The sequence below is a fragment of the Ursus americanus genome, chromosome 3, assembly GCF_024610735.1.
Source record: "Ursus americanus isolate L20-20 chromosome 3, mUrsAme1.1.p, whole genome shotgun sequence".
Lineage (NCBI taxonomy): Eukaryota > Metazoa > Chordata > Mammalia > Carnivora > Ursidae > Ursus > Ursus americanus.
In genome coordinates, this window is record NC_142129.1 from 1,390,616 (window position 1) to 1,415,756 (window position 25,141).

General features: G+C 57.4%; 1 protein-coding gene across 1 annotated transcript in view; it reads left to right on the forward strand.

Moving 5' to 3' along the window:
* The window catches only part of PTPRN2 (protein tyrosine phosphatase receptor type N2), an 842,052-nt gene that overhangs the window by 739,529 nt on the left and 77,382 nt on the right, over positions 1-25,141 (forward strand). Inside the window, exon 15 of the mRNA XM_087860611.1 lies at positions 14,304-14,498. Within this exon, the coding sequence (XP_087716737.1) occupies positions 14,304-14,498 (195 nt within the window). The remainder of the gene's footprint in view (positions 1-14,303; positions 14,499-25,141) is intronic.

The window sequence follows — 25,141 nt, forward strand, 5'->3', positions numbered from 1 at the left end:
GGGCACTCGGTGTCGGGGCGCCGTCCTGCCCTCCGATCTTCAGAGGGGACGCTGAGCTGCTCGGAATAAGGGGGTGCCGGCAGGAGAAGCTTACCCGAGCAGAGCGACGTCACAGGGGCTGAGACAGAACGGCCGGAGGAGGGAAGGCCCTCAGAGGGCAGGCGCAGGAGCGTGAAGGACAGCGGACCAGAGCGCGTGCTTCTGGCTCTGAGAGGCTCCGTGCCGCTTCCCCGGCTCCCTGACGGCAGGGACAGCGTCTGTGAGTGTGGCAGAGAGGCCTGGGGCGGCCCTGCGACTTCGGGCTCTCCACGTGTGCGAGTGACACACCCACCACGGCCTGGAGTCTGCCTCGAGGTCGGCCTCGTGCACGGCGGTGCTGAGCGGGGACCAGCAGACACGCCTGGGGTGCCTGCGCCGGGAGGCTCGTGCTGGCCCGAGGGGACCCTCCACTCCAACTCAGGCCCTCAGGGGGCCTTGGGGAGCATACCCCGGGCTGAGTGGCATGATCCACCCTTCCGCACACGCCGGCGTGGAAGAAGGAGAGGTAGGACACGAGGCGGTGGTGGGGAAGGACAGCGTGAGCCCTCAGAGGCTCACAGGAAGTGTGTTTACGAGCAGGGAGAGCTTTGAGAAGAGCAAATGCACACTCAGGCCCAGGAGACTCAGGCAGATGACGGCCGTCTCCAAATGTCAAAAGAGGAACATTCAAGATCATGAGAGGAAGACCCACTCGGACAGGAGACCCCCCCCCCACTGGAGGCGTGAGTCCCGCTGGCTCGTCCGTCTGTCCTGCCCAGGGACAGCATCACTCTCCTCCAAGGCCCGAGGCCCCCTGCTCCCCTCCTCCCAGCCTGGCGGGCAGGCGCCCGTGTGCGGATTCTGTGTCAGCGTGTGTCACCCTGAGGAGTGGAGCTGCCCAAGGCCTGGGAAAGGCTGGATGGCCGAACTTAGAAGTGGCCCAGTAGGTCTCTTTCCAGAAAGCTAATTTCTTCTAATGAAAGAATCACATTTTCTGTAACAATAGGGACGGCCAAGACTTTTATTCCACCGCGGAGCTTACACGTAGGACCGGTTTACACTGGTGTGGAGCCTGTGCTTGAGACAAGCAGTGCCGTGATGGTCTGCAGGGAGCCTGGGGTGGCCCAGGAGGGCTTCCTGGAGGAGGTGAGCAAGAGATGAGCTCAGGACGTGATGTGGTCTGTGCCGCATCACAGTTATTTCTTAGGGAGGGAACAGTAAGGACTTTTCCTCTTCCGTCAGAGAAGCTACATGATTGGGTTTCTTTTCTCCATCTAATTAGTCATCTTAAACTTTGTTCCTCGAAACGTTTCCGTCTCCATCAGGGTTCTCTGCTTTGGGCGGATTGCCGACAATTAAAAATGGACTCTGGGTAGGTCATTTCTCTATGAGCAAGTACAAGATGTTCACAAAAATGGTCTCCAGTAAGGGAGGTGACTTGTGAGAAGTATTCACTCCGGATTTTCGAATAAACAGCCGGGATGTGACGGTGCTCAGGCCGCAACATTGGTCGATGTCGATGGGCTGGGGTCGATCCCGTGGCCCTGGCTGCCGCGGCGGGCGTCTGCTTCCTCCCGAGGCTGCGCTGGTCGAAGAGGACCCCCTTGCGCGACAGGAGGAGCGCGGTCCCAGGCACACGCGTGGCTGCGCGCAGGGCCTCCAGACAAGCCCCTCGACGAGTTTGCGCGAGGAGGCCGGGCAGTCCGGACACGCGCACGCGGGGCGCTGCTGTGCGGTCTGCCTTTCTTAAAGGGAATCTAACAATTCTTATATTCAGAATTTAAAAATAAAGCAACCAGTAAAACTCCGTGTCTGGGTATGCGTTTGTGTCTGTGTCTATGATTATTTGGAATACAGGAAAAGGAAGATGCAGAGACCCTTCTATTAGCGAGTACGGCCAAATGCCTTAAACCGCGTGATTCCATGTGGTGTTTGGAGAGCGAGGACGCGATGCACAGCTTTAAACTTGGGCTGACTCTGTGGCGTGCGACCGAAATCAGCTGAGGGAGTCTGGGTGATAAATGCTCGGATCGCTAACTGACCGGAAGTCAGCACCCACATCAGCTGGACTTCAATTCTCTACTTACAGTTAAAAGTCTGGATTTGTTCCATAAGGAAGCATTTTATCACTTTCATTTTTTGTGATGACAACATAGCAGAAGAATAACCAAAAAGGAGTATTCCTAGAATCGCACCTTTCATAAATCCAGACAGAAACCAAGAGTGGGGGAAATAAAATACAGATTTGTTTGTAAAAGCGGACGGTCAGAAGGGACGTTCCACGGTCTCCATGTTTCGGGACTGACTCCCCCTCCCTGGGGCTTCCTGTCCTCTGCCACATTCAAGGAGATTGAAAATCCTGAGTTTGGTGGCCCCAAACTTTGAAACTGAAACACGAGGGGAAACCAGGAAAAAACCTCAGATTGTCCTCTTGGCTGCTTTGAGCTGTTGCTTTTCTGGCCCCGGACGGTGGCTTCCCTGCTCCTGTGTGCGGGGGGTTTCCTGGGCACGCCGTGAGTCTACAGATCTCCGACGGACTCGAAGCCCGGCAGCAAAGCAGAGCGTGGCTGGCAGCATCCCAAGTGCCTGGTGCCCCAGGCCCTCCCAGCGCCTCTCCTCCCACCAACCCCAGAGCTCACGTCCCACAGCCCTCGCCCGAGTCACAGGACGGCACCCTGGCTGGACTCATGCCAGGACCGTGGGAGGCACAGACTTCCTCCAAAGGTCAGCACCTGTGCCCTTCCTGAACACGACAGGCTCTCAGAAACTCTGACGGGGCCTCGAGGCCAGAACCCCTCATCAGAGGAAGCGGAGATGAAATGAGGGGGCTCGCTGTGGTCGCCCGGCCTGCAGCAGCAAAGCCACCCGGCCCACTCTTCCGGCCTCGGGCCGCTTGGTTGCCATTCAGAGCAGCTTCAGATGGAATAATTGGGCCCCAGAACCAATGTGCAGCCCCTGCGCAGGCAGGGAGAGGCAGCTGCGTGGGGGCCTGCCCTGCCCCCGCCCCCAGGCCCTGCCCTTTGGCTTAATTAGGCACCGCTGTAGAATGGAAGGACCTGAATACCTTTTGTGTCGCTGGCCGGCTCCTCACAGCCCCTGGAATATCCCCTGTGCTTTTCTGTCTCCGAACCTTTGTGCAGACCGCTCCCCTCACACTGAAAGCCCTCCCACTCGGCTTTATCCTTCCAGATCATTCCCATCTGTCGGCCTGCGCAGACCCACACCCTCACCGAGCCTTCCCGCCCAGCCCAGGACGGCCTACGCTGCTCTCCACGCCAGCACCCTTTCATCGGACCCTTTGTTTTCCCCTGACACTGCCCTTCGCGGCTGTGGCCCATCCCTAGCCGACTATCTGGGCTTCCACCACGGTGCCTTGAGACAGGCCTGGCCTGCTCCTTCCCAGCCGCGTCCTCCTGTGAATGTGAGGTGCACCCTGGTTTCCCGAAATGCCAGGTCTGTATCAGAAGCGCTCAGCACCCAGCAGGGGGTCTTCTGCTCAGTGGAAGCTCATCGATGCACTAAGACACGGACGCGCGCGGGGTCGGGGGCGGGGGTCCCTGGTGCGGGCCCGCCTCCAGCGTGGTGCCCGAATGATGGTGGCAATGATGACCAATGATGATAATTCATTACCTTTTGAGCAAGAGAAAAGTTAGGAAGGTGACAGAAGTTTCTTGTAGAAAACAGGCCCCCCCCCACCCCGCCCCGGCCGCCCAGCCCATGTCAGGCCCAGGTTGCCCTAAGCCCTAAGAGGCGCACGATCAATTTTCAACGGACTTGGTGACTTCAGCTCTTCTGAATTTGACCCGTACGTGTGGGGCCGCTCGAGACTGGCTCTGCTCACGGAGGCCGAGCCCACGAAGCTGGAGCTGTGAACTTGGAAGGCATCGCAGACTTCTCGGGAACGCTTGTAACTTCATGGCGGGAGGGTCTTTGGCCGCCAGAGCCCCGCACGCTCGGGGCAGGTGTCTGTTGTCTGACCTGCCGCACAGATGCGGCCCAGCTGGGCTGCTCGGGGCCGCAACGGCTGCAGGCCCATCCGATGGCCTCGTCTGTGTCCCAGCCAGCTCCGGGTTCCCGCGTGAGCCGTGCTCACGGAAGCCCACCTTACGTTCGGGCTGTCGGAGAAAGACGTCTGTTGAAATGATGCGCTTCCTTCCTCTGGCTTGAGTCAGATGTTTATCAGGAGCAGAGCAAAGGGAGAAGGTGAGTGTGCCTTTGGTCTTAAAGGAGAGGCAGGCTCGAAGAAGACCGGGTGCAGCCCATCGGGTTCCAGACACATCACACGTGTGTGGACAAAGCCGGGCATACTCACACGTGGCCTTCGCAGCCTCGCCTGTCGGAACGGGCCGCCTGCAGGTGTCGTGAGACTGTAGGAAGCCTCCGAACTTGGCAACACTCTTGAGCTGTCCCCGGGTGCTAGACGGGCCCCGGGTGGGAGGATGCAGCCTTGCCCTCTCTGCGGTGGGACCTGATTTTGGCACCCAGGCAGCGGTTCTGCCCGGGCAGCTGGACGCTGCGGGTGTGCCCCGGTGAGCAGAATTTCTGCAGCCGCCCCTCTGTGTTCGACACCCAGGGAGACAGAAAGCAGATGAAAAGGACTTCTGTCCTCAAGTTCCGGAGGCGAGACGTAGTTCACGTCCTGATAACTCGAGGGCAGCGCAGGACGGCCGTTCCTTAGGGCCCAGCCGTGGGGTCGCGCCAGCACGCGCGGCAGGGGACAGAGGGACGGATGATTGCCCTGCCTCCTGGGCTGGGGGCAGAGAGCAGAGGGAAGGGGTTCTTTTCCTTCTGACACGGGACTACTCGAAGACCCTTCCAGATTCAGAAGACTGTGGAAAAGTATTTTCGCTTCTATAAGTTATAATATGTCTTTGAGTTTTATTTTGAGAAAACATCTTGCAAAATGGGATAAAATTACTCAATATTCCTTGGCAAACACTGTTTATCATGGAGCTGTTTTGGTTAGTTTACGAGTGTTGTGGAACCCGGCACTTAAACTAACGCAGCTGCACGTTGGTCCACAGGCGCGTGGTTCGCAGCCCCAGGATATAGGAGGGCGGCAGTGGTGGGGTTGGAGACACCGCCAGCGCTCCGGGGAGCAGTCGGAGTGGCCAACTGCCCTGCCAAGTTCTGGAGCCCGGTTTGGGACTCGCCCTGGAGAAACGTCCCTCCCGTGTGGCGTGCGTGTGTTGTCCGGCAGTCGAAGTCACTGGGAAGTCCAGCAGAGGTGGTGAGGCGGTGTCCCAAGACACGCCGCGGAGGCCACGTGTCAGAAGCCTGGTCACGTGGAATGAGCTGTGACCTGGGCCCTCCATTCAGGGAGCTGGTGTGGCTCTGGCCTAGATGAGGGATGGGCCGCCCAGGGTCCCTGTGATGGCTCTGACTCTGTGGGAGGAGAAGGGAGGATTCTGTTTGTCTCCCAGAATTGGCTGTGGCCCTGTGTTCCCCCAGTGTCCCCTGTCTGTCACCAGTGTCCCCTGTGTGTCCTCCCAGTGTCCCCCGTGTGTCCCCCCAGTGTACCCTAGTGCCCCCCGGTGTCCCTGGTGTCCCCCCAGTGTCCCCCAGTGCCCGCCAGTGCCCCCCGGTGTCCCTCGTGTCCCATGTACCCCCCGGTGTTCCCCCAGGATCCCCCCTGGTGTCCCCCTGGCATCCCCCATGTCCCCCAGTATCCCCCCTGGGCTCCCCCAGTATCCCTCTGGTGGCCCCCAGCATCACCCCAGTACCCCCCTGGTGTCCCCCCGGTGTCCCCCCTGTGTCCGCCCAGTGCCCCCCAGTGTCCCTTCCCAGTGTCCTCCCAGTGTCCCCTTTGTGTCCCCCCAGTGCCCCCCGGTGCCCCCCAGCATCACCGCAGTGCCCCCCCAAGTCCCCTGGTGTCCCCTCAGTGTCCTGTGATGTTGGGGAGAGCCCGTCCAGCACACAGCAAGCTCGGCGCTCGTTTTTCTCCCACAGCGGTCCTACTCAGATGAGCTATTTTTGGTGAGAATATTTATGTAAAATAGCTCCCGTAAACCACATCAAGAGCTCCTGTCTCCGCTCCAGCCTCGCCAGCCGCCATGTGCAGCGGTCCCTCCTAGGCCATTCGCACTTCTGCCGTGAAATAACCTGCCTTAATAAACCCGCTGGGGGCGGGAGAGGTGATCAGACGCGACATTGTCTTTTATATGCCTTTTTTTTTTTAATGTGACGTTGGAGCCACTTTGACAATCTGGGATATTTTCTCCCATGCTTTTCCCCACGCGTACTTTCTAAACATTTCACTTAGTCCTAATCCTATTGAATGATAATTTTATGTATTTTAAACACCCCTTGTTTTGGTGTTCCTTATTACAAAATCCCATGTGCTTAATTTAGAAAAAAAAAAAAAACAAAATGAGCAAAACAGAACAGAAAAGACAATGACCTGTTTTCCCCGCCTCGGCTGGAGCCTCCGGTGGGCTCTCCGGGTGCCCTTCCGGGTTGCCCCCCCACCCCGTGTTTGCTTCTGCAGCGGGGTGTCCGCGGTAAAGACCTCCCTGCGCTGTGAGCCCCCGGCCTCCGCGTTCCACGGGCAGCTCGCAGCCGCCCCGTCCGCCAGCCGTCCCGGCGAGGCCGCCTTGTGGGTGCTTTGTGTGCCATTGTTTGCGCTCTATTTGTGGGATTCTGCAGTGCCCTCTGAGCGGGGACCGGGTCCCTCCCCAGAGAGGGCCGGCTCCTTTCAGCGCGCTCGCTCCGTGTTTTATGCAGCCTGGAGAGTAATTGGCCTTGCTCCCTCCCCGCACACCCTAATGAGCCGCGCCTCTGCTCCGCGCTTTGTGCCTTCCTCTTCAGTTCTGCCCCGTTACCACAAATTACGCTCTCCAAGTAACCCTGCAACTCCAGCCGCCCTTTGTGGACACACTCAGGCAGCGCGCGGCTTTGTTCCGATTGTGCCTTGAAAGGTACAAAGCGGTTTTTCTTAAGCCTTTGTCGTCTTGGTCTTTCTTTTGGCAGAATTTGGGAATGACAGGTCTTTTCTCTCAGAGCGATTCCCACTCTCTGCAATTTTCCCCCATCAGATAAAGATTTGAGAAGTGAGACATTTGCATTATTATGTGTGTGGATGGATTTCTGCCCCCAGAATCCTATTCAACTTATTTTTTGCAAATTGTGTTACAAAGAAGTATGAAATCCTCAGGCTCTGCAGAGATGCCCCAGGGCCTCAAGTGTCACAGAGGGCAGGAGGCTTTATGGGAGGTGGCGGCTGTGGGGTCGAGACGTGTATGCACTCCTGTTCCCTGAGAACGTGGAGCTCTCTGGGCTGACCCTGCTCAGAGGGGTCCTGCCCCGGGGCCCAGGGGTGCGGGCCGGTGGGGGCGTGTGAGCGGTGGGCTCTGGACGCACTGGAGGGAGCCCCACGCCACACAGAGGCTGAGACTTTGCATTTCCCCGGAGAGTTTGTGGACACCTGGGTGCGGGCACTCGTGTTTTTGCCTTTCCTGACAATCGAAGAACCTTTTGGGTATTTTAAATAGCGTGGCACAAGCTTCACGTGTCTACTGTGTGATCGGACCCTTAAATTTAGGGGCCTGAAAACACCGTTCTTTTCTTTTTTAGAAATCCCATTACTCTGGTTGCTATGGAAAGGGTGGGGAGAGCGTCCCCTTGCTGACGACAGTAGTCCGTCGTCACACTGGGTTCCACGTGGCCTGTGGTGCCATGGTCCAGCAGTGGTGGCATCCGGGCAGGGGGCCTGGCCTGGTGTCCTGACTCCCTCTGCCGGCTGTGTAACCCCCTCTGCACCCGGGTGTGTGGGAGCCCTGCAGCCCGGCGGCTGGGACACACCAGCATGGCGCTCAGGGCCTTATCCACATCCGTTCCTAGAATCTGCCTCGCCAACTCTGCGCGGTCACGGAACGGAGACGCGGGGAGAGTCGAGCACCTCATCCCAGGTCATGCAGCTGGCAAGGGCCTGAGCGGGATTCAGAGCACCCTGATCTGGGCCCGCGGTCCTTGCCTTCGGCCCTCTGGTCGGACGGGTCTCTACGTGGGCTGGGATCTGTCTCGGGCCTGTGTTCACCACGGATGGATTTCTCTTTCTGCCATGGGATTTTCTCTAAGACACTAGTGGTCTAGGATGCGTGCTTTTGACCGTGGACAGCTGCTGTGGGGAGGGCACCCGTGAGACCGTGTCATCTTCTCATTATTGTGCATGCACCTTTTCCTCGGGAACATGAAATGATCTGCATCTGTTCTCCTCAAGAACTTTCTTCACACCTGGTGGTGGGGTGGGGAGCACACAGCTAAGAAGGGACAGAACAGAGAGGCAGAGATGGGTTGATCTCTCCGGAAAGACCTGAAACCCATCTCCAGGGCTGGATGTCCTGGAAATGTAGAGCCTTGCGGTCCCTAAGTAAGTGACTTCCCCTTTTGCTATCTGGAAAACAAGTCTCTAATTCACGCCTGCATTGGCGTTTTCTTCCGCATTGAATGAGAGAAGAAAAGCGATTTGGTGAAGCTCCCAGGGGGAGTGACTCGAGAACCTGCAGTGAGCTCTCTCGGGGTCGGGAGAGGCACACAGCAGGTGTGCACAGGACGGAGCCCAGCATAGGCACACAGCAGGTGTGCATAGGACGGAGCCCAGAGCAGGCGTGGATCTCGGGTGCTCAGGGCCTTCCGGCGCGTAAGTGGGCCAAGGGCGCCGACTAGGGAGCCGTTGGAAGGGGGTTGTGCGACTGGCTGATTGACGCTCGTGTGGGTCTGTGACTAGAAGACCCATTTGATGGGACCCGCCTTCCTTCTTCCTTCATAATTAACTGCCTCTTGGTCTGAATCCCATGAGTCACAACACAGAGATGGGAATTGTCTTACACACTCGAGGTGGTCAAGCTGAACGCCATTTTCCTTAATGTGGTGCTACCCTTATCATAACTTAGAAATGAAAGTGGGGTTGGAATGGGTCTTAAACATGGTAAGAGTTTTAGTTTTTAACGAGGGGCTGGAAGGCACATCCTTTTCCAGCCAAGTGAAGATACATTTGGGGAAAGTCTCTATGACACTCAGGGCAGGACGTGCCGGGGTTCCCAAGGAGGTGCTGGCCTCGAGGGCGAGGGGGTCATGATTTTACCGGGTGCGTGCCCTCGTGGCGAACACCCCCGAGGGGCCTGCATCTCCTTTCGTGGTATCCGTAACCCGACCGTGGGAGCCTGCGTTGCAGGTGTTGGGGATCCCGTTTTGCTTGCTGCCAGGATTATAAATTAGAGAAACTTCAGGCGGCCCTGGGCCGGGCTCCAGGTTTCTTCCCGAGCTTGCCTGCCTTGTCTGTCGAGCGTTGCCCGTCGTCTTTTGCTCAAGACGCGCCCCATGGGTGGCCATGGCCCTGTGTGTCACACTCACAGAACGCTCCTTGCCGAGTGTCGCTTGGGGACACGGTGTTTGTCACCGGTGGACCGAGTCTGCTCTGTGCTGTGCGGGGCCCCCACAAGCCTGACAGTAAATGCAGGGCAGGAAAAGCAGGGAGCACTGGGGTCTGATCGCATTTCCAGGTAAGGCGAACTAATGCTGCAAACTTCACATTACATTTTAAATAAGTGTTTACGCCCAGCCCGACGCTGGGTCACTGCCTAAGGGGGCAGAGGGGTCACGCCTCCACATGTCTCTGTGTGGACTGCAAGTGCCTTTTTAGGTGTAGGTGAGACTTTTACATGCAAAGTGTAGTGTTGCCTAGAGGCCAGTGGAACTTTCTGTTCTGAGGGGAGGGCAGAGGCTCTCCCTCTCCCGGACAGCTCTGCTGAGAGCCTCACATCTGCATTGTGCAGGACCCTGTGCCTGACCCCGAGCCTGACCCCGAGCCTGACCCTGTGCCAGACTCTGTGCCTGAGCCTGACCCTGAGCCTGACCCTGCACCTGACACTGTGCCTGACCCTGACCCTGAGCCTGACCTTGACCCTGTGCCTGAGCCTGACCCTGACCCTGTGCCTGAGCCTGACCCTGACCCTGACCCTGACCTTGCACCTGACCCTGGCCAGACCACAACTGAGTCAGGTTGTAGTCTGCATCTTGTCTTTTAAAAAGAAGTTCGATCGTCTTCAGGAAATTCTAATTTTAAAGTAACAGTACAGAGACTGGTCAGAATACAGAATTTTCGTTACTCCTTTACAAAGCGTCATCAACCAGAAGCACTAACTGAAGGGACCTCTGGTGGTTCGCTCAGGGAGGCAGCAGGGCAGAGAGGACGGTGCAGTTCCCACCTGTGGGGGCTCGCGGTCAGGCCCCCCCCCCGCCCCTCAGAGGCACAGGGCCTGGCGTGTGTCCCCTCCTGGCGGGCGTTTCCGTGAGGAGCCTCTGGTTTTGTCCCAGACGGACGGGCGCGGCCTTGCTGTGTCCGGCCTGGAGGGAGACCCCGGAGGCCGGGCCTCGCCCCCGCAGTCCGAGGCACCCTCCTCTCGTCGTGTGCTCACAGCTTGTGTTCGTGACGTGTCCTGCAGCAGCCCTGCAGTGCGGGGCCAGCACACTGTTCCTTCCTGCGTCTCAGATCAGGGAGAGGAGGTGGGAGAAGGTGCGCGGTTTTCCCCCGGTCACAGGAGGGCTGCTCCGTCGTCCCCAGAGCTGAGCTCAGACCCCAGCCCAACAGCAGCTGCTGGAGCAAACCCCTGAGACGGGGGGCTGGTCCCGTGGGAACCTCAGTCCCGAGAGCTCGCACCTCAGCAACGGCCGGACTGCAGGGGGGCACAAACGGCAGGTGACATTCTCTGTGGACGCGAGGGAAGCCTGTGGGTGCAGGCAGGCTGTGAACGGCAGCGTCCCTCAGAGCCTCGACTACACAGAAAGCCACGGTGCTGACCGCACGGCCGGCCAGACAGACAGACCTCCTACCTCTCCGCCTTGTGCTCCCAGGAGAGCTGACCGCAGTCGGAGCACGGCGACGCCGGCAGGCACAGCGGGGGCTGGAAATGAGCCCCCACAGGGCCGTTTTCTCCCTCGCTCCTGCCACTGACTCCATCCACCTGGGCTTTAGCCCCTGCAGACCCCGCACGGCCTCTCACCACGCCTGGCGACCCCACCAGCAGATCTGCGGCGCCTCATCCAGGAGGCCCCCACCCGCCAGCTCCCATCCCCGCCGAAACACCCAACAGATGTGGTCCGTGCTCTGGGCTGGGCCACGCGTGCGGGGAGGTCAGGGCCCTGCCGGTCCTACTCCACAGTCCTGCCGGGCAGCGGGGAAGGTTTGCATGCGTAGCCAGAGCTGAGCGAATTATTACTTGCTAACCACAGGCCAGATGGCGCTGAAGGTGAGTTCTGAGCACATGTGCTCACAGGAACCAGGAGCCTGGTTTCACAGATGGGGAAACGGGGACTTGGAGAGGCTAGGTGGTCTGCCCGAGTAGGTGCTGAGGCCAGGACCGGAATTAGGCACTGTCACTCAGGCACTGTGGACGGGGGAGTGATTTCCGGGAATCCAAGGAGAAGAGCCCAAGGCAAACGTGTTCCAGCGCGGGTCTCCTGAGCCCCGGTTTCCAGGTGGGACCTGCTGGGACAGCACTGAACACCCGGCTGTGCACGTCTCCCTGGCGCCCGGCCCCCTCCAGACCCTCGGAAAGCCCAGAACACCAGCCTGGCTGGGAACGGCGGAGAGCACAGCTGTGGGCGGCCGCCCACAGAGGCGGGGGCCTCACAGGCCCCAAATGCACAGGGACTTCAAAACCAAGAACCCACTAACCTGAGCTTCCTGTCAGAAACCCATCATCACCCCTGCCTCAGACGCTCCTTGTCTCGGGCTCCTGTGTTCCCGGTGCAGAAACGGGGGCAGCGGTCAGTCCAGAGTCCAGGTCCTGGGCGGGTGGAGCCTACCCTCACCGGCAGGTAAGGATGGGCTGGAAGAGGCCGTGGGCCCCCTTGACTCGGGAGTGCTGCAGCTCTGCCGGTGAGGGGCCCTCCCCAAGTGGTGCCCCTCTCTAGGCCACATCTGGGCGATGGCCACACTCTCGGGGGGCCGCTCTCAAACCAAGCTGCCCAGGAGGCTGGTGTGCCCTGTGTGGGATACAGGCTGGGGACCGTTTCTTCTTGGAACCTTCCTTCTGTTTTTAAGAATTTCGGTGTCTTAAAGAAAGACCTATAAGGAGCACCCGCGCTAAGTAACGCTGCAGAGCTCGGCCCCAGGTCGCGGCCCCATGGGGCCCTGCAGAGCGTCCACAGTCAGCCACTACGTCACCGGTCAAACGAGGAGGCCTGCATGGACGATCTGCTGTCTTCAACTCCAAAATTCTCTGCTTTCTTTAGAAAAATACCTTTGAGCTCGCTGAGCCCCTGAGTTTGTCCTGGCTCAGAGAACTGTTTTAATTTTTCCTGCACTGATATCTGCTGATGAGCGACCGAAAACTTTCCCCATAGCGGGCACCACATGGGCGTCCTTCAGCAACGAGACTGGTGCCTCCATTTTCCAAGTGGAAACGCTCAGGCTCGGAGACCTTGCGGGGGCCCGCCCACTAGAGATTGTGCGGTGAGCGAGGGCCCACCCTGCGCACTCACCCTCCGCCTGCAGAGAGAAGAGCGGGAATCCGGGGCTGGGGTCACCCTCCCGTCCCCCGCACAGTCGCGGGGCGGTCACCTAGCTGCTGTGACGTTTGCTTCTTAGTGGCTAAATCTCAACCATCCCGAACCGTCCTCCCCAAAGGCACTGCCTCCCGGAGGACACTTTCTGGCTCCCCTGGCCGATGCTGGAGCTGGCTTTATGCTCTGGCTGGAGTTACTATTTGTTCTTGCAGCTGAGCTATGTGAGACCATAGCAGCTGGCGGAGAAACGACACTTGGTACGCTTTCTCCAGACTGAAGTCCCGTCCCACGTGCATCCAGGGGAAGGAAGTGGTTACTAGTACCACCTACCTGATTAGAATTACCTGCTGTGTCTGGGGTTGGTTGGTTGGCTTGTTGTTTGTTTTTAAGATTCTGAGCAAGGCTGGCTAGGCTTTTTAAACAGACTTGGTGTCTGAGCACCATGCGTGAGCCAGCAAACCCCGAGGACGGTGGGGGGTCCAGCCGAGGTGTGCCTGGCTTCCTCCCTCTTCCCTTCCGCGGCCCGCACGGCGGCCCTTTGTGTGAAGTTCACCCTGCAGCCCTGCTCCCCGAGACCCACTGCTCTGGCGGGCGGAGGGGGTCCTCCGCGTACCTGTGCCGGGTGGTACGCGCCATCTGGCTCCAGGCGCCCGTGCCATGCATCCCAGGGGAGCTGCGCTGAGTGGGGTCTTTTCTCTACGGTGGCAGCTGCCTGAGGAAGGTCTTTAACGCCAAGGAGAAGGGCGGCCGGCGTGAAGGATAAGGAACGCGTGTAAGGGTTCCGGGGGCTTTAGCCAGCGCCCTGGGGTGCGTTGAGCTGGTGGGGGCAGTGGGGCACGGCCTCCCCTGGGCGCCACCCCCAGCGAGGGGAGGAGCGCGCGGGAGCTGTGCAGCTCTCCAGCAGCTTTCCCCGTGAATGCATTTTTAATTCCTCTCGGGCTCAGATTCTCTTGCAGAGTTTTTCTTGATATCATTTTATTTTGGTGGCTCAAGTTACAGTGATCATTTCAGGGGGCAAAAGGCTGGAATTCATCTGCTCAGGACGCAGGTATTTTGCTAGTGAGAAGTTGGGGGGGTCCCGGCCGACTCTCCAGTGACAGCCAGGAGCTAGCGTGCGGCCCCACCAGGCTCCCTTGCTTCTGAGCCTGCCCCCACCTGCGTGTTCAAACTCCGCCCTGCGTGGGGTCGGCCAGGACCCTGTAGGGGCCTGACAGCAGCTCCGTTCGGCCGTCATCCCGAGGTTTTCCTTTAAATCTGGAGACTTTCTCTTTGGGGGTCTAGGCAGAGAAGCAAACCCTTTTCCATTAAACCACATACTTTCCTTTTTACATGTGATTTTATCTGTGCTCTCTCTCGTGAGCTCTCATCAGTTTGGGTGTTGTTTGGGGGGAAAAGGGAAGAACCAAAAAGAGGTGGTTGTTTTTTTCCTGAACACCTGAGCATGGTGGCAATTCCCATCTCTCCCACCGTGACCGGTGTTCTGAACAGGAAGGAAAGACGGCCAGCTCAGCCCACATGCTGCGTTATTCCAAGACAGTCCAGTGTCAGCACACAGTGGGTCCAGTGCCCTTTTCTCTGAATCTGCGTGTTGTGCATATATGTGTACATGCATGTATGCATGTGTATACCCGTGTGTGTGTGATATCTGTGTGTGTGCGCGTGCAAACATGGCCACAAGGCAGACCCCCGTCTGCCCCTCGGCTCTCGGGTCGGGCGGGGCTGGGGGGCGAGGCCACAGGCCGTGGGGGCAGCACTAACCTGCCCTCGCTCTCCCCCAGGAGCTGTGCCGGCAACGCATGGCCGTGCGCACATCGGACCGCCCGGAGGCCCCGCACGCGTCCCGCATCAACAGCGTCTCATCCCAGTTCAGCGACGGGCCGATGCCAAGCCCGTCTGCACGGAGCAGCACATCGTCCTGGTCTGAGGAGCCCGTGCAGTCCAACATGGACATCTCCACCGGCCACATGGTCCTGGTAAGGCCCCTGGTATTCTCCATCGGGAATCGCAGTTCACACCGTCTGTGGGAAGGGAGCAAGAGCGGGAGGGGAGGGGGGAGCTCACGACGCCCCTCCCGCCCACACACTTGTCCCCTGGGTTCCCGCCACACACCCAGCCTGTCAGAAGTGCCAGCAACAACGTGCCGGCCACCAAGGCTGACCTGGTCAGGCAGCTGACGGCAGGATGAAACCCCAAAGTGTCAGGGCCCCTCCGACTCCGTCCTCCCGGTGTGAGTGAGGTGAGCATATGCACCCCCCCACACACACGCACGTCTGATCGCGCGTGGGATTCTGCCCTGGACATTCTGGTTTCAGTGGTGGAATGTGCATCTGTGAGTGCCTACTGTGTGCACTGCTGTCGTTCAGCCTCTGACCAAGAAGCAGGCGTGGCGTCGTCCCCCCGCTGCGGGTCAGCAGGCGTGGTTTGGGGGGACGGACGTCCCTCACTTGCTGCTTCTACTTAGCGGTGACTGGGGGCAGGGTGCCGGCTCAGAGCCCTTCTGGGGGGACCCTGGTGTAGACACTTCCTCCCGCCTGTCCGGCTCCCTGTCCTGTCTTTCCCCAAACCCAGTGTCCTCCTCGGAGGGCCGTGCGTGGAGAGCTGGTGCACTGCCCCGCGATGCGTGCTTGAAGTCTGACTTCTACTAAGAGAGAGGCATTCATAATTCCGCCCTTTCTACTGGCTGTCCCCTGAAGGCAGGAGACACGCCACTCCTAGATCAGGCCACACGCGTCTACTGTTTCGTGCTCGCAAAGCTAAAGCAGCAGGCCCTTCGGTCGCCGTGACTCTCCTCCTGGAGACAGAGTGTTCGGGGGTGGCAGACAGAGCCCCGTCTCGCGGCTCCGTGACATGGCGGCAACTCCCAGATCAGGCAGACGGTCTTCACCATCCAGGCTGTGTTCCAAGCGTCAATGTGGGCTGGACCCCAGAAGTGGTTTCTCTGGTCTTTGAACATTTATTTTCTGCGGAAAGTTTCCTTATATGTTTATTTACTGACAATATAAGCTGGTGAAATTGGAGCACAGCCAGCCAACGGCTTAGTCCACTTAGGCAGCCACAACGAACCCCGGCAAACTGGGCGGCTCTAACAGCAGAAACCTGTTCCCTATAGTCCCGGAGGCCGGAAGCCCAACACCAAGGGGCTGACGCGTGGGTATCTGGTGAGGCCCTTTCCCTGTTGCGAGCTTGCGCCTTCTCTCCACATCCACGTCCACCTGCCTGTTCCCACATTCCCACGCCACAGCATTCCTTCTCGGGTCCCTGCCGCGGCCTCTGCTCTCAGGTGCTGACCCTGCGGTGAGGTGTGACCGCAGAAACACGGTCTGTGCCCAGTCGGCCTGCGTGTGGAGGGAGCTGTGAGCCCTTTCTGCTCGTGCAGGAGTCCTGACTCTCTGTCCTCTGACCCCACGTGCCAGACGGGCTCAGGAGCTCTGTCCACCCCGCACTTATCTTCCTCCCAAGCACTTCCGCTGGTACAGAGCCCAGAGGCCTGGAGCCATGTGGTGTAAGCAAACCATTCGGCATTTTTACACAAATTCTCAGCCACTAAATGACTCGCTTTCAGGCCCTGACAACAGTCCATCCTCACGGGGAAGGCCACGGACACATTGTGGTTAGAGCGGAGCCACGGTCAGCAGGAAGTGGCACTCCCATTACTGGTTCACGGAGGGCCCTCCCCATCCCCAGCACAGCCCATAGAAACCCACGTGTGTCACAACCTCAGAACGTGCCGGAATGCCAGACCTTCTAACTCATTAAGGCGACAAGGAAGATAATTCATGGGTGATCACTCAGCCCGAGCCTCTGTGCGGGACCGTCCGTGTTTACCAGACAGCTGCATGACGATCTTCCTGAACTGCGTGCTAGGGAGTCGGAGACCATCAGCTAAATTGCGTGAGGTCCAGGCAAATCCCAGGAACCTGAAGCTCTACGGGTGTCATGCAGACGCGACATCTTAACTTACGGGGTGATGCAGTCCACGGCAAGGCTGTTCACCTCTGGACAAGGTGGAAGCAAGGAGCACCCCAAAAGTCGGAAGGGACTTGGCTGAGTCCCCCGGAAAACATATTCGCCACTAAAGCCTGGGCCGGGGTGCAAGATGGGAATGCTGTCTTCAGCAAAGCATGGAGAGCGTGTTTGAAGCAATCAGTGGCATGGGAAGCTAAAAAGCCAAATATGGACCCGACACGCCGGACCACTGTCAGGAGTGGCTGACCTAGGGTTGGCGCTGACCTAGACCCTGGGGGCTGACCTAGAACCTGGGGGTGGGGCCAACCTGGAACCTAGGGGCTGACCTAGTACCTGGGGGTAGTTAGACTTAGAACCGGGGGGGTGGGGCTGACCTAGAACCTGGGAACTGACCTAGAACCTGGGGAAGGACTGACCTACAACCTGGGGGAGGGCTGACCTAGAACCTGGGGACTGACCTAGAACCTGGGGGAGGGCTGACCTAGTACCTGGGGGGCCGGTTGACCTAGAACCTGGGGGCTGACCTAGTACCTGGGGGGCCAGTTGACCTAGAACCTGGGGACTGACCTAGTACCTGGGGGAGGGCTGACCTACAACCTGGGGGAGGGCTGACCTAGTACCTGGGGGGCCGGTTGACCTAGAACCTGGGGGAGGGCTGACCTAGTACCTGGGGGGCCGGTTGACCTAGAACCTGGGGACTGACCTAGTACCTGGGGAAGGACTGACCTACAACCTGGGGGAGGGCTGACCTAGAACCTGGGGACTGACCTAGAACCTGGGGGAGGGCTGACCTAGTACCTGGGGGGCCGGTTGACCTAGAACCTGGGGACTGACCTAGTACCTGGGAGAGGGCTGATCTACAACCTGGGGACTGACCTAGAACCTGGGGGAGGGCTGACCTACAACCTGGGGGCTGACCTACAACCTGGGGGCAGAGCTGACCCAGAGTGGAGCTGACCTAGGGCCAGGCTCACATGGGGAAGGAGCCCTCAGACCCCTGGCTCTCTGGGTCTGGTCACTCTCTGCTGTAGAATCCTGGGCTAACTGTGCAGGGCTCTGTGATCTCCTGCCTGGGAGCTGTAGCAATAGAATTCTAGAAATAAACGCTCCACCCAGCGAGTGACAGGACCCTCAGAGGGGAAACAGGTGGCCTGGGGCTTTGCATGGAAGAATGGAGGTCAAGGGAGACAGGGGTTTGGGGGGGGGGGGTCGCAGGCCACTGCTCCGTGGTGACAGCACTGATGACACTAGCCTGCTCATTCCTGGGGATGAGGCTGAGCCCCACGTGTCTGAGGGGAGGGACTAATACCCCTGACCAAGGGGTCTGGGGTGGGTGGACGACCTGCCGAGAGGTGAGTCAAGGGAGCACGTGTAGGGGCGCCTGGGTAGCGCAGTCGTTAAAGCGTCTGCCTTCGGCTCAGGGCGTGATCCTGGCGATCCGGGATCGAGTCCCACATCGGGCTCCTCCGCTGGGAGCCTGCTTCTTCCTCTCCCACTCCCCCTGCTGTGTTCCCTCTCTCGCTGGCTGTCTCTCTGTCACATAAATAAATAAAATCTTAAAAAAAAAAAAAAAAAAAGGGGAGCACGTGTTGACCAAGGCCTGGGGACAGCACGGATTGAGGACGTGAGAGGAGGAGCTAGGGCAAGGAACCGCAAAGGAATTCTCTGGCCCCTCCCAGGAGCTGGTCTTCCTGTGCAGACCTAGGACATTACAGCCGCCCTGCGGGGGCACCGAGGGATCCGCTTGAGAACAGGGTCTGGGAGGCCAGGTTCATGGACCCCACCCTTCAGTGAGCAGGGGCGGGGCAGTGGATCTGGGTCGGACATGGTCCTGGAGCTGTGGGGAGCGCAGGGCTGGGTGGGGAGTGGGGACGCCGTGCGTTTGCAGGAGGCATGGGACAGCTGGGAGCCAGGCCGCGAGGAAGAAAGCACCTGCATCAGTAAAGTGATGCTTGCAAGGGAGTGTGGCAGGAATGAATCAGGGCTAAGTGCAGAGCTCTGAGAAACACAGACCTGTGAAGCGACCTTATGAGACTGTTAGAAACACCGTGGTGTCTTGAGTATGTGAGGGGGAATGCAGTGGGTAAGGTCAAGATTCACGTTCGAATTTAGTTTTTTAAGAGGTCTGTTTCCACACCACATTGTCCTCAGAAGTTGAGCATGGCCGCTTTGTAGATGCCGAGAGTAGGCCGCTGTCCTGAGAGTTACTGATGTCCGGGAGCCCGCCGTGAAGCAGGTGTGAGAGCGCGTGCAGACGGAGCAGCCGTGAGGGGCCGTGAGGAGCCGTGAGGAGCCGCGAGGGCGCGTCTCGCCATCCACAGCACTCCCCTTCACTTCTCTCCAGATTTCAGGGAGCGGGGATATTGGGGGAAGGTTGGCTTAATGCTGTCTCCGGTAGGAGACATAGGAATAGAGAACATAATTAAGGAAATTAGAGGAATAGAGAACATAATTCAAGAAAACGGTGCTGAATAGTCTCTTAAAAATACACCTTCGTCCATGTTGAAGGTAAGGACTGTGACCCTTGCGTCCCCTTTGTTCTTGGAGACGATAAGGCAGGAGTGAGCATCACTGACCGTTTGTGTAATGGCCACCATCTAGAAGCCACACAGTGGGAGCTGACGTGTGCCCGTTTCACAGATGAAGACCACAGGACCGAGTGCTGATACGTGCAAATGAGCCTGCCGACACAGGGAAGAAGGACGAAAGGCCTCACGTCGTCGGGAACAGAGGGAACGGGCCGCAGCAGGTTTGGTGACCGCGGGCTACGGAAGGCCTACAAGGGGTGGAGAACATCGTGTCCTGCGTGGGAGTGGCTCAGGTGCTGGCAGAACCCGCCGCGCCCACCTCGCCACCAGCACCCGCCTCCTGCGCGCCCCGCCTTCGTCCCGGAGCCTCGCCTTCCGACGTGTGTGCTTTGAGGGGTAGCTCCGCTGACCGTTCCCATCCCGCCAGCCTCCTTGGCTTAACGCTCCTTCGTATTACGGGTGGCACAAGTCACGCTCACCTGGGAAGGCTGGCTGGAGAGGCTCGGACGCTGGCTGGAGGAGCGGGGGCCCGCGGGGCTGCCGGCGCAGCCTTGGGCACCTTCGTCCTTAAAACCGGTACGTGACAGTCTTTCTAAAAGGAGCCGTTCTGTGGCTTCCCTTCCCTGGCCCTGCTCTCTGAGGCCTGAGCGAGCGCCCACAGCAACCTCGCAGCCTTTCGCACGGTGAGGGGACCAGCCCTTCCCCCAGAGCTAAAACTACTGTAGGTTTTTTGTGACAAATAACTAGCAGCTGCTCAGAACCGAACACCGTCCTTCACCTGACGTGGTGTCTGAGAGGTGGCTCCGTGGGACCGTACGTGACTCAACGCTGCCCGTGGTAGCGGACCCATGTCTTTCTGCTATTCCATGTACAATAATTTATTTATTTTATACTGCTAAGGGTGATTGAGGCAATTTTCAAATTTTGCCACTTCAAACAAACAGCACATGTGAAAATAATTGTCGGCTAAATTTCTAGAAGACCCTAGGTCATCGAGGATGCCTTTCATTTATTTTGAGAGGAATTGGCAAACTTCCTGCCAGAATGTTTGACAAGTTGACACTCCCACCATCTATGTAGAAAATGATGCCTGTGTCCCCAGACCCTCCCCGGCCTTGGGTACTGGCCACCCTCCATCTTTGCCACTGGTTTGTGGAAAATGCTATTTTAAAGCAGTTTTAATTTACATTTCTCTCATTGTGCATAAGATTGAGCAAGTTTTCCTACATTTGGGAGCTATTTATCGTTCCTTCCAAGAATGGCCTCGCAAGTGTCCCTCAAGGGCTGCAGGGCCCCGGCTTCTGAAGTCTGCCGACTACAAGTTCTGCACATTTACACAGCGTGAGCCACAGACGCCAGCAAGTGTGTACCACCCTCGGCAGCGTAGGGAGACCGAGTCACTCTTATCTCTTCTGTGTGTGGCCGATGAGTCCCCCGTGAGAGGCACCGCTGTTGACTGGTCTGGGTAAAGTCTCAGGAAGAATCACAAAGAAGAACCTTCTGAAAGTCACCCCGGGACCGAGATCAGCGCCAGCAAGTTGGAAACAGGCGGTCTCCGTGCCTCCGGACGTGTGCTTCCTGTGTGCGGGAATGGCGCACCAGTGTTGTGAGCCGGGCAAGGGGCGTCGTCTCAGGGTCTAAAAATAACTTGCCCAGTAACATCGGTGAGAAGAGTGCCCCTGAGAGGCACGAGGGCCTGGCTGCTGTGGAGTCTTTGACCTCAGAGGACCTGTCCTGGGGGCCGAAACAGCAGAGATGTACTTCCTCACGTCCTGGACGCTGGAGGTCTAAGACCCAGGCGTGGGCAGGGCCAGTTCCTCCCGGGGCTGCTCTCCATGGCATGTGGATGGCCGTCTTCTCCCCGTGTCCTCACATGGTCATCCCTCTGTGCGTATCTGTGTCCTGATCTTCTCCTCTTATCAGGACACTGTCACATAGTCAGGGCCCATCCTCATGACCTCATTTTCCCTTCACTACCTCCTCAAGACGCCCTCTGCAGATAGTTACGCCCGGAGTCCTGGGGGCAGGGGTTTCCATGCAGGAAGGAGGCGACTCAAGAGCCCATGACAAGTGCTGGTGCTGGAACGACCCGTGTCTTCTGCAGCTTGAAGCAGGTGCCATGTCCCGGTCTTTCCCTTCGCCATCCTGTGCCCCGTGTGCTGCAGGGGCTGCGCGGTCAAGAATACTGCCCGTGCCGGGCTCTGAGAGCTGTGCCAGGACCAGAAGGAGAGGCTGCCACACCATTCACGGCTCCTCCTCCTTCCAGGCACAGCTCACGTTTCCCTTCCCGAGCCGAGCCTGCGGCCCGTCGCTGTTGCTCTGGGAGAAGGCAGCTCAGCAGGAGGCTCCCGGGGAAGGGAAGTAGCCAGGGAGTGTTAACACAGTTAAGGAACAGCATGTGGCAGGCCTGACATCAAGCCTGACCGGTTTGCGCCCAAAAACTGGGCCCTGGGGGCAGGTGCTCAGCCTGGGAGGGGCAGGTCAGGAGCACCTGCTCCGTGAAGGGGTCGCAGGGAGGGGGCGTGACTCAGCCCGATGTTCCAGGTGCTGAGCCCCATGGCCAGGTGCTCGGCTTCAGGGAGATCACCTGATCACCTGCACCTCCTCCCGAGGTTCCCTCGCCGGTGGGATGGGGATGGGTGGACGACGGTGCACTGCCCCCACCCCACGGCCGGCTGCTGAGGCACCCGGAGGCTCCTTTGGCAGCTGGGACATTGGCAACTCTCATTAGCTTGGTTTTGACACAAGGCAAAGAGTGTCATTTCTGTAGTTCAGTCTTTATTGGGAGGCATGGATTCTTTGTTATATTTTTGATGAGGGGGTGTGATTTGCCGTGTTGTTTTTAAAAACCTGCTGTCCTGTTTAAAATGCTAGGATGAGGCTAGAATGCTTCCCTGCTTATTAGACCTTCTCGTAGTAAGTAAATTGGGTAAAGCCGAGAAAGTAAAGTCAGGTGTCTAATCATATTTTTTAATTGAATTAAAAAATCAAACACAAAATTTGGTAGTTAGTAGGTCTATGAGTTAATGTTTATGAGGGGAAGAAATTGAAATCAACGACCAAAACAGGTCATGGAGCTGGTTCATTCACATACATGTGAACAGGAAATAGTTTCTGAATGCCCAGCGCTCTACTGGGGCTTCCTTCAAAACCAGCCAGACAGGATGAGCCAAGAAGAGATGCATGTCCGTCTGGCCTACTCAGTGACCCCTAGACCTCCCAGATTTGCAGACAGTGCTCGGAAGAATGGACGGCAGCAGGAGTATTCCATGCCCAGGATGGAGCGATATGATTATGTAGGTACAAGTTACTGTGAAAAATTAACACTATCTAAAAAGTAGTTTTTGGAATTGCATCAAGCCTGTGGTTCCACAAGTAATCCACAAACAAGCACCCGCCGAGTTTGCTCATCTTTGTGCCCTTAGCATTGAGCGCAGCTCTTGGACAGAGCGGGTGTTGGATAAAAATCGTCTGGGTGCCCAAGTGCAGCCAATGATTAGTGTTTTGCCCCTGAGAAGTTTATAGTCTACCTGAAGTGAAGAGGGGGTGAACATCTAGAAAACCCTGGACACAGCCAAATGCCAAATCGTGCTCTTTTACTGGAAGACTTCTTCATTCTTTATGAAGGAGGGGAGCTGGCCCTGAGGGGTACTGAGCGCAGTCTTAGTCAAGGAGGAGAGGGTGTTTGGGGTGGGCAGGAGATGGAGCGGGCAACAGCACAGCTCCTCGGAGCCCTGAGTCAGTCCCCAGGACTGGAGTCTATGGAGGACGAGATAGGAAGTCAGCGTGTAAACCTGGACCACATACCAGCCAGACTGAGCACCTGAGCGTGAGCTTATGCTTGATCCCTGCATGACTGCCATGGTTTCTTGAAAACAGGAAAAGCGACATTCTCTTGTTCATTAGCGAGAAGGTGAGAGCCTCTATGACAAACAAGCCGGGGACCGACAGGGTCAAGACCACTGTTCTCTGATGTGTTTTCTGAAAATGTTCTTAGTTAATCCTCACACTTGCATAGTAGATCAGCCAACGGTCAAGGTCTAGGTAACGTTTTCCCATTCCTTAAAAAATCCTGTTGTCTTCGATGCTGTAGCTGTTGAGAAGATTGCTTGTGACTGGCTCAGTGTCTGCCTTCACGGGTCTTCCCACTTTCCTCCTGGATCCTACACCCTGGTTGTTCCAGGATCTTCCTGGGCCCAGTCTGGGTGCGGACCTACTTTATTGTTACTTTTGTTCCAGCTTTACTGTGTTCCCCTGTTGGAGAAGCCCCGTTTTGCACTGGTCCTCAGAAATGACAAACCACTCACCACTGACGTGTGAACATCTGTGCTCTCTGGTCTCGTGGAAGCATCCAGGGCATGTGTGCTCCCGTGGCCCTCACATCTCTTCCACGTGTCTTCCACGCATGCTCTTAGTTGTCCCTCCACCCTGCACTCCAGGGCACTCCCTTGGGTCTGCTGTCCACTTTGCATTGTTTCTCTTCAATAGCATCTAAACCATATGCGACCACCCGTCGCACTGATAATTGCAAGGAACACCTTTTCCATCTGTGGTTGATCTCTTCATTCTTTTCTGAATCTGCCTGCCTTACTGTTCTCCTACCTTCAGTCCCCACTGCAATATCTTCAGTCACTGTAAGTGTGTTATTTGGTTGTTTCTGTCTAATGCTTCTGTCGTTTAGGATCTTCTGAATCCTATCCTGCTCTTCAGGTGTTTGCTGAGCTGCTCAGGGGAGTTTGTTGTCTGCTGGGTCCTGTAACTTCCATCTTTCAGAATTCTGTGAGACCATGTTGAGGGTGTTTAACTCGAGAGAGGTTCTGGGATCACTTTGCCAGACCCTCTAGGCTCCCATTAAACCGGGACCATCTTTATATCAGTTCCACACCTAGAGATTTTCAGACCACCTACATACTGTAAATTTGAGCCTCAGTCCAGAAGAGTCCTGTGGTCCAAAAGCCTTCCCGTTCTGAATCCATGTAGAAACGGACATGCTTTCTTGTGGCCTGAGCAAGCCCTTTCTTGGGGAACGGGGTCTTCCCAGGGTCCTGGTGTGGGGGGAGGCTCCCACATCCACCTCCTTACCTTCCATCTGACAGGGTTGCCCCCAAGACCTCACATGGACAGCAAAAGCCACGACCCTGGGTTTAAGGTGCAGGAAATTGTACACCCTGCCCTCTCCCAAGGGCTTGAGTGCCTCTGGGTCATGAATTAACCACTTCACTCTCCTCTTCATTCTGGATTTCTGAGGATTTCCATGCATCTTACAAAAAGCTGACTGTGACATTTATCCAGCATTTCTACGTGTCTCACAGGGGAGGCTCTTCAGGTCACCTCATTCCTCATGTCTCTGGGAACGTAAGACTTAAAGCAAGTTAAACAAGAGAACACAGGGAAATGGTGTGTTGCCATTTGATTTTACACGGCCTGGACTGTCACGTCTGAGAGCCAACGTCATGTTCTGCATCATGAGGAAGACGTGTAACAGTGGCAAGATCTTGTCAGAGAAAGCCAGGCAGTGACGTCATTCAGACTGGTTCCCACACCTCCCCTTCGGTCTGCAGGCTTCAGGAAGTGCTCACACACCCACCCGTGAGTCCAAAGCAAGCCATCCGTGGGTGTGCACTGCTGGGAGCCTTGGACCCTCGGAGCTAACAGATAGTGGCCGTGGAGGAGTCCCACGCGGCACCCATGTTGTGGTAACAGTAGAGGCAGCTGTTAGCAGGGGTGGCTCTGGGCTCCGTGGCTGCCCTTGTGGGGCCAGAAGAGCAGGCGGTGTGATATCTGACAGCACACTCTCACTTCACCCATCAAACCTCGAGAACTCATGGGCGTGTGATGCGCGCCATCCACAGTCGGATTGGCAGTTGAGCTGGAAAAAGATTAAAAATATATTTGGTAGTCTTATCTCTCACTTTTCACCCTAAAAAGTGAAGATAATTTCTGATAGATCAACTCACTTCTCTTTCCTACTTCGAACTGCTCATTTCAAAGGCACTGAATGAAGAATGCTGGCCCACCGGCTCCCGCGGCTGACGACGGAGCCCGGCTCTCTCGCTGTCCTCACCACCTTTGGCTGTCCTGGGGCCGCGAGGACACTGTGGGAAAGTGGAGGAGACTCAGGC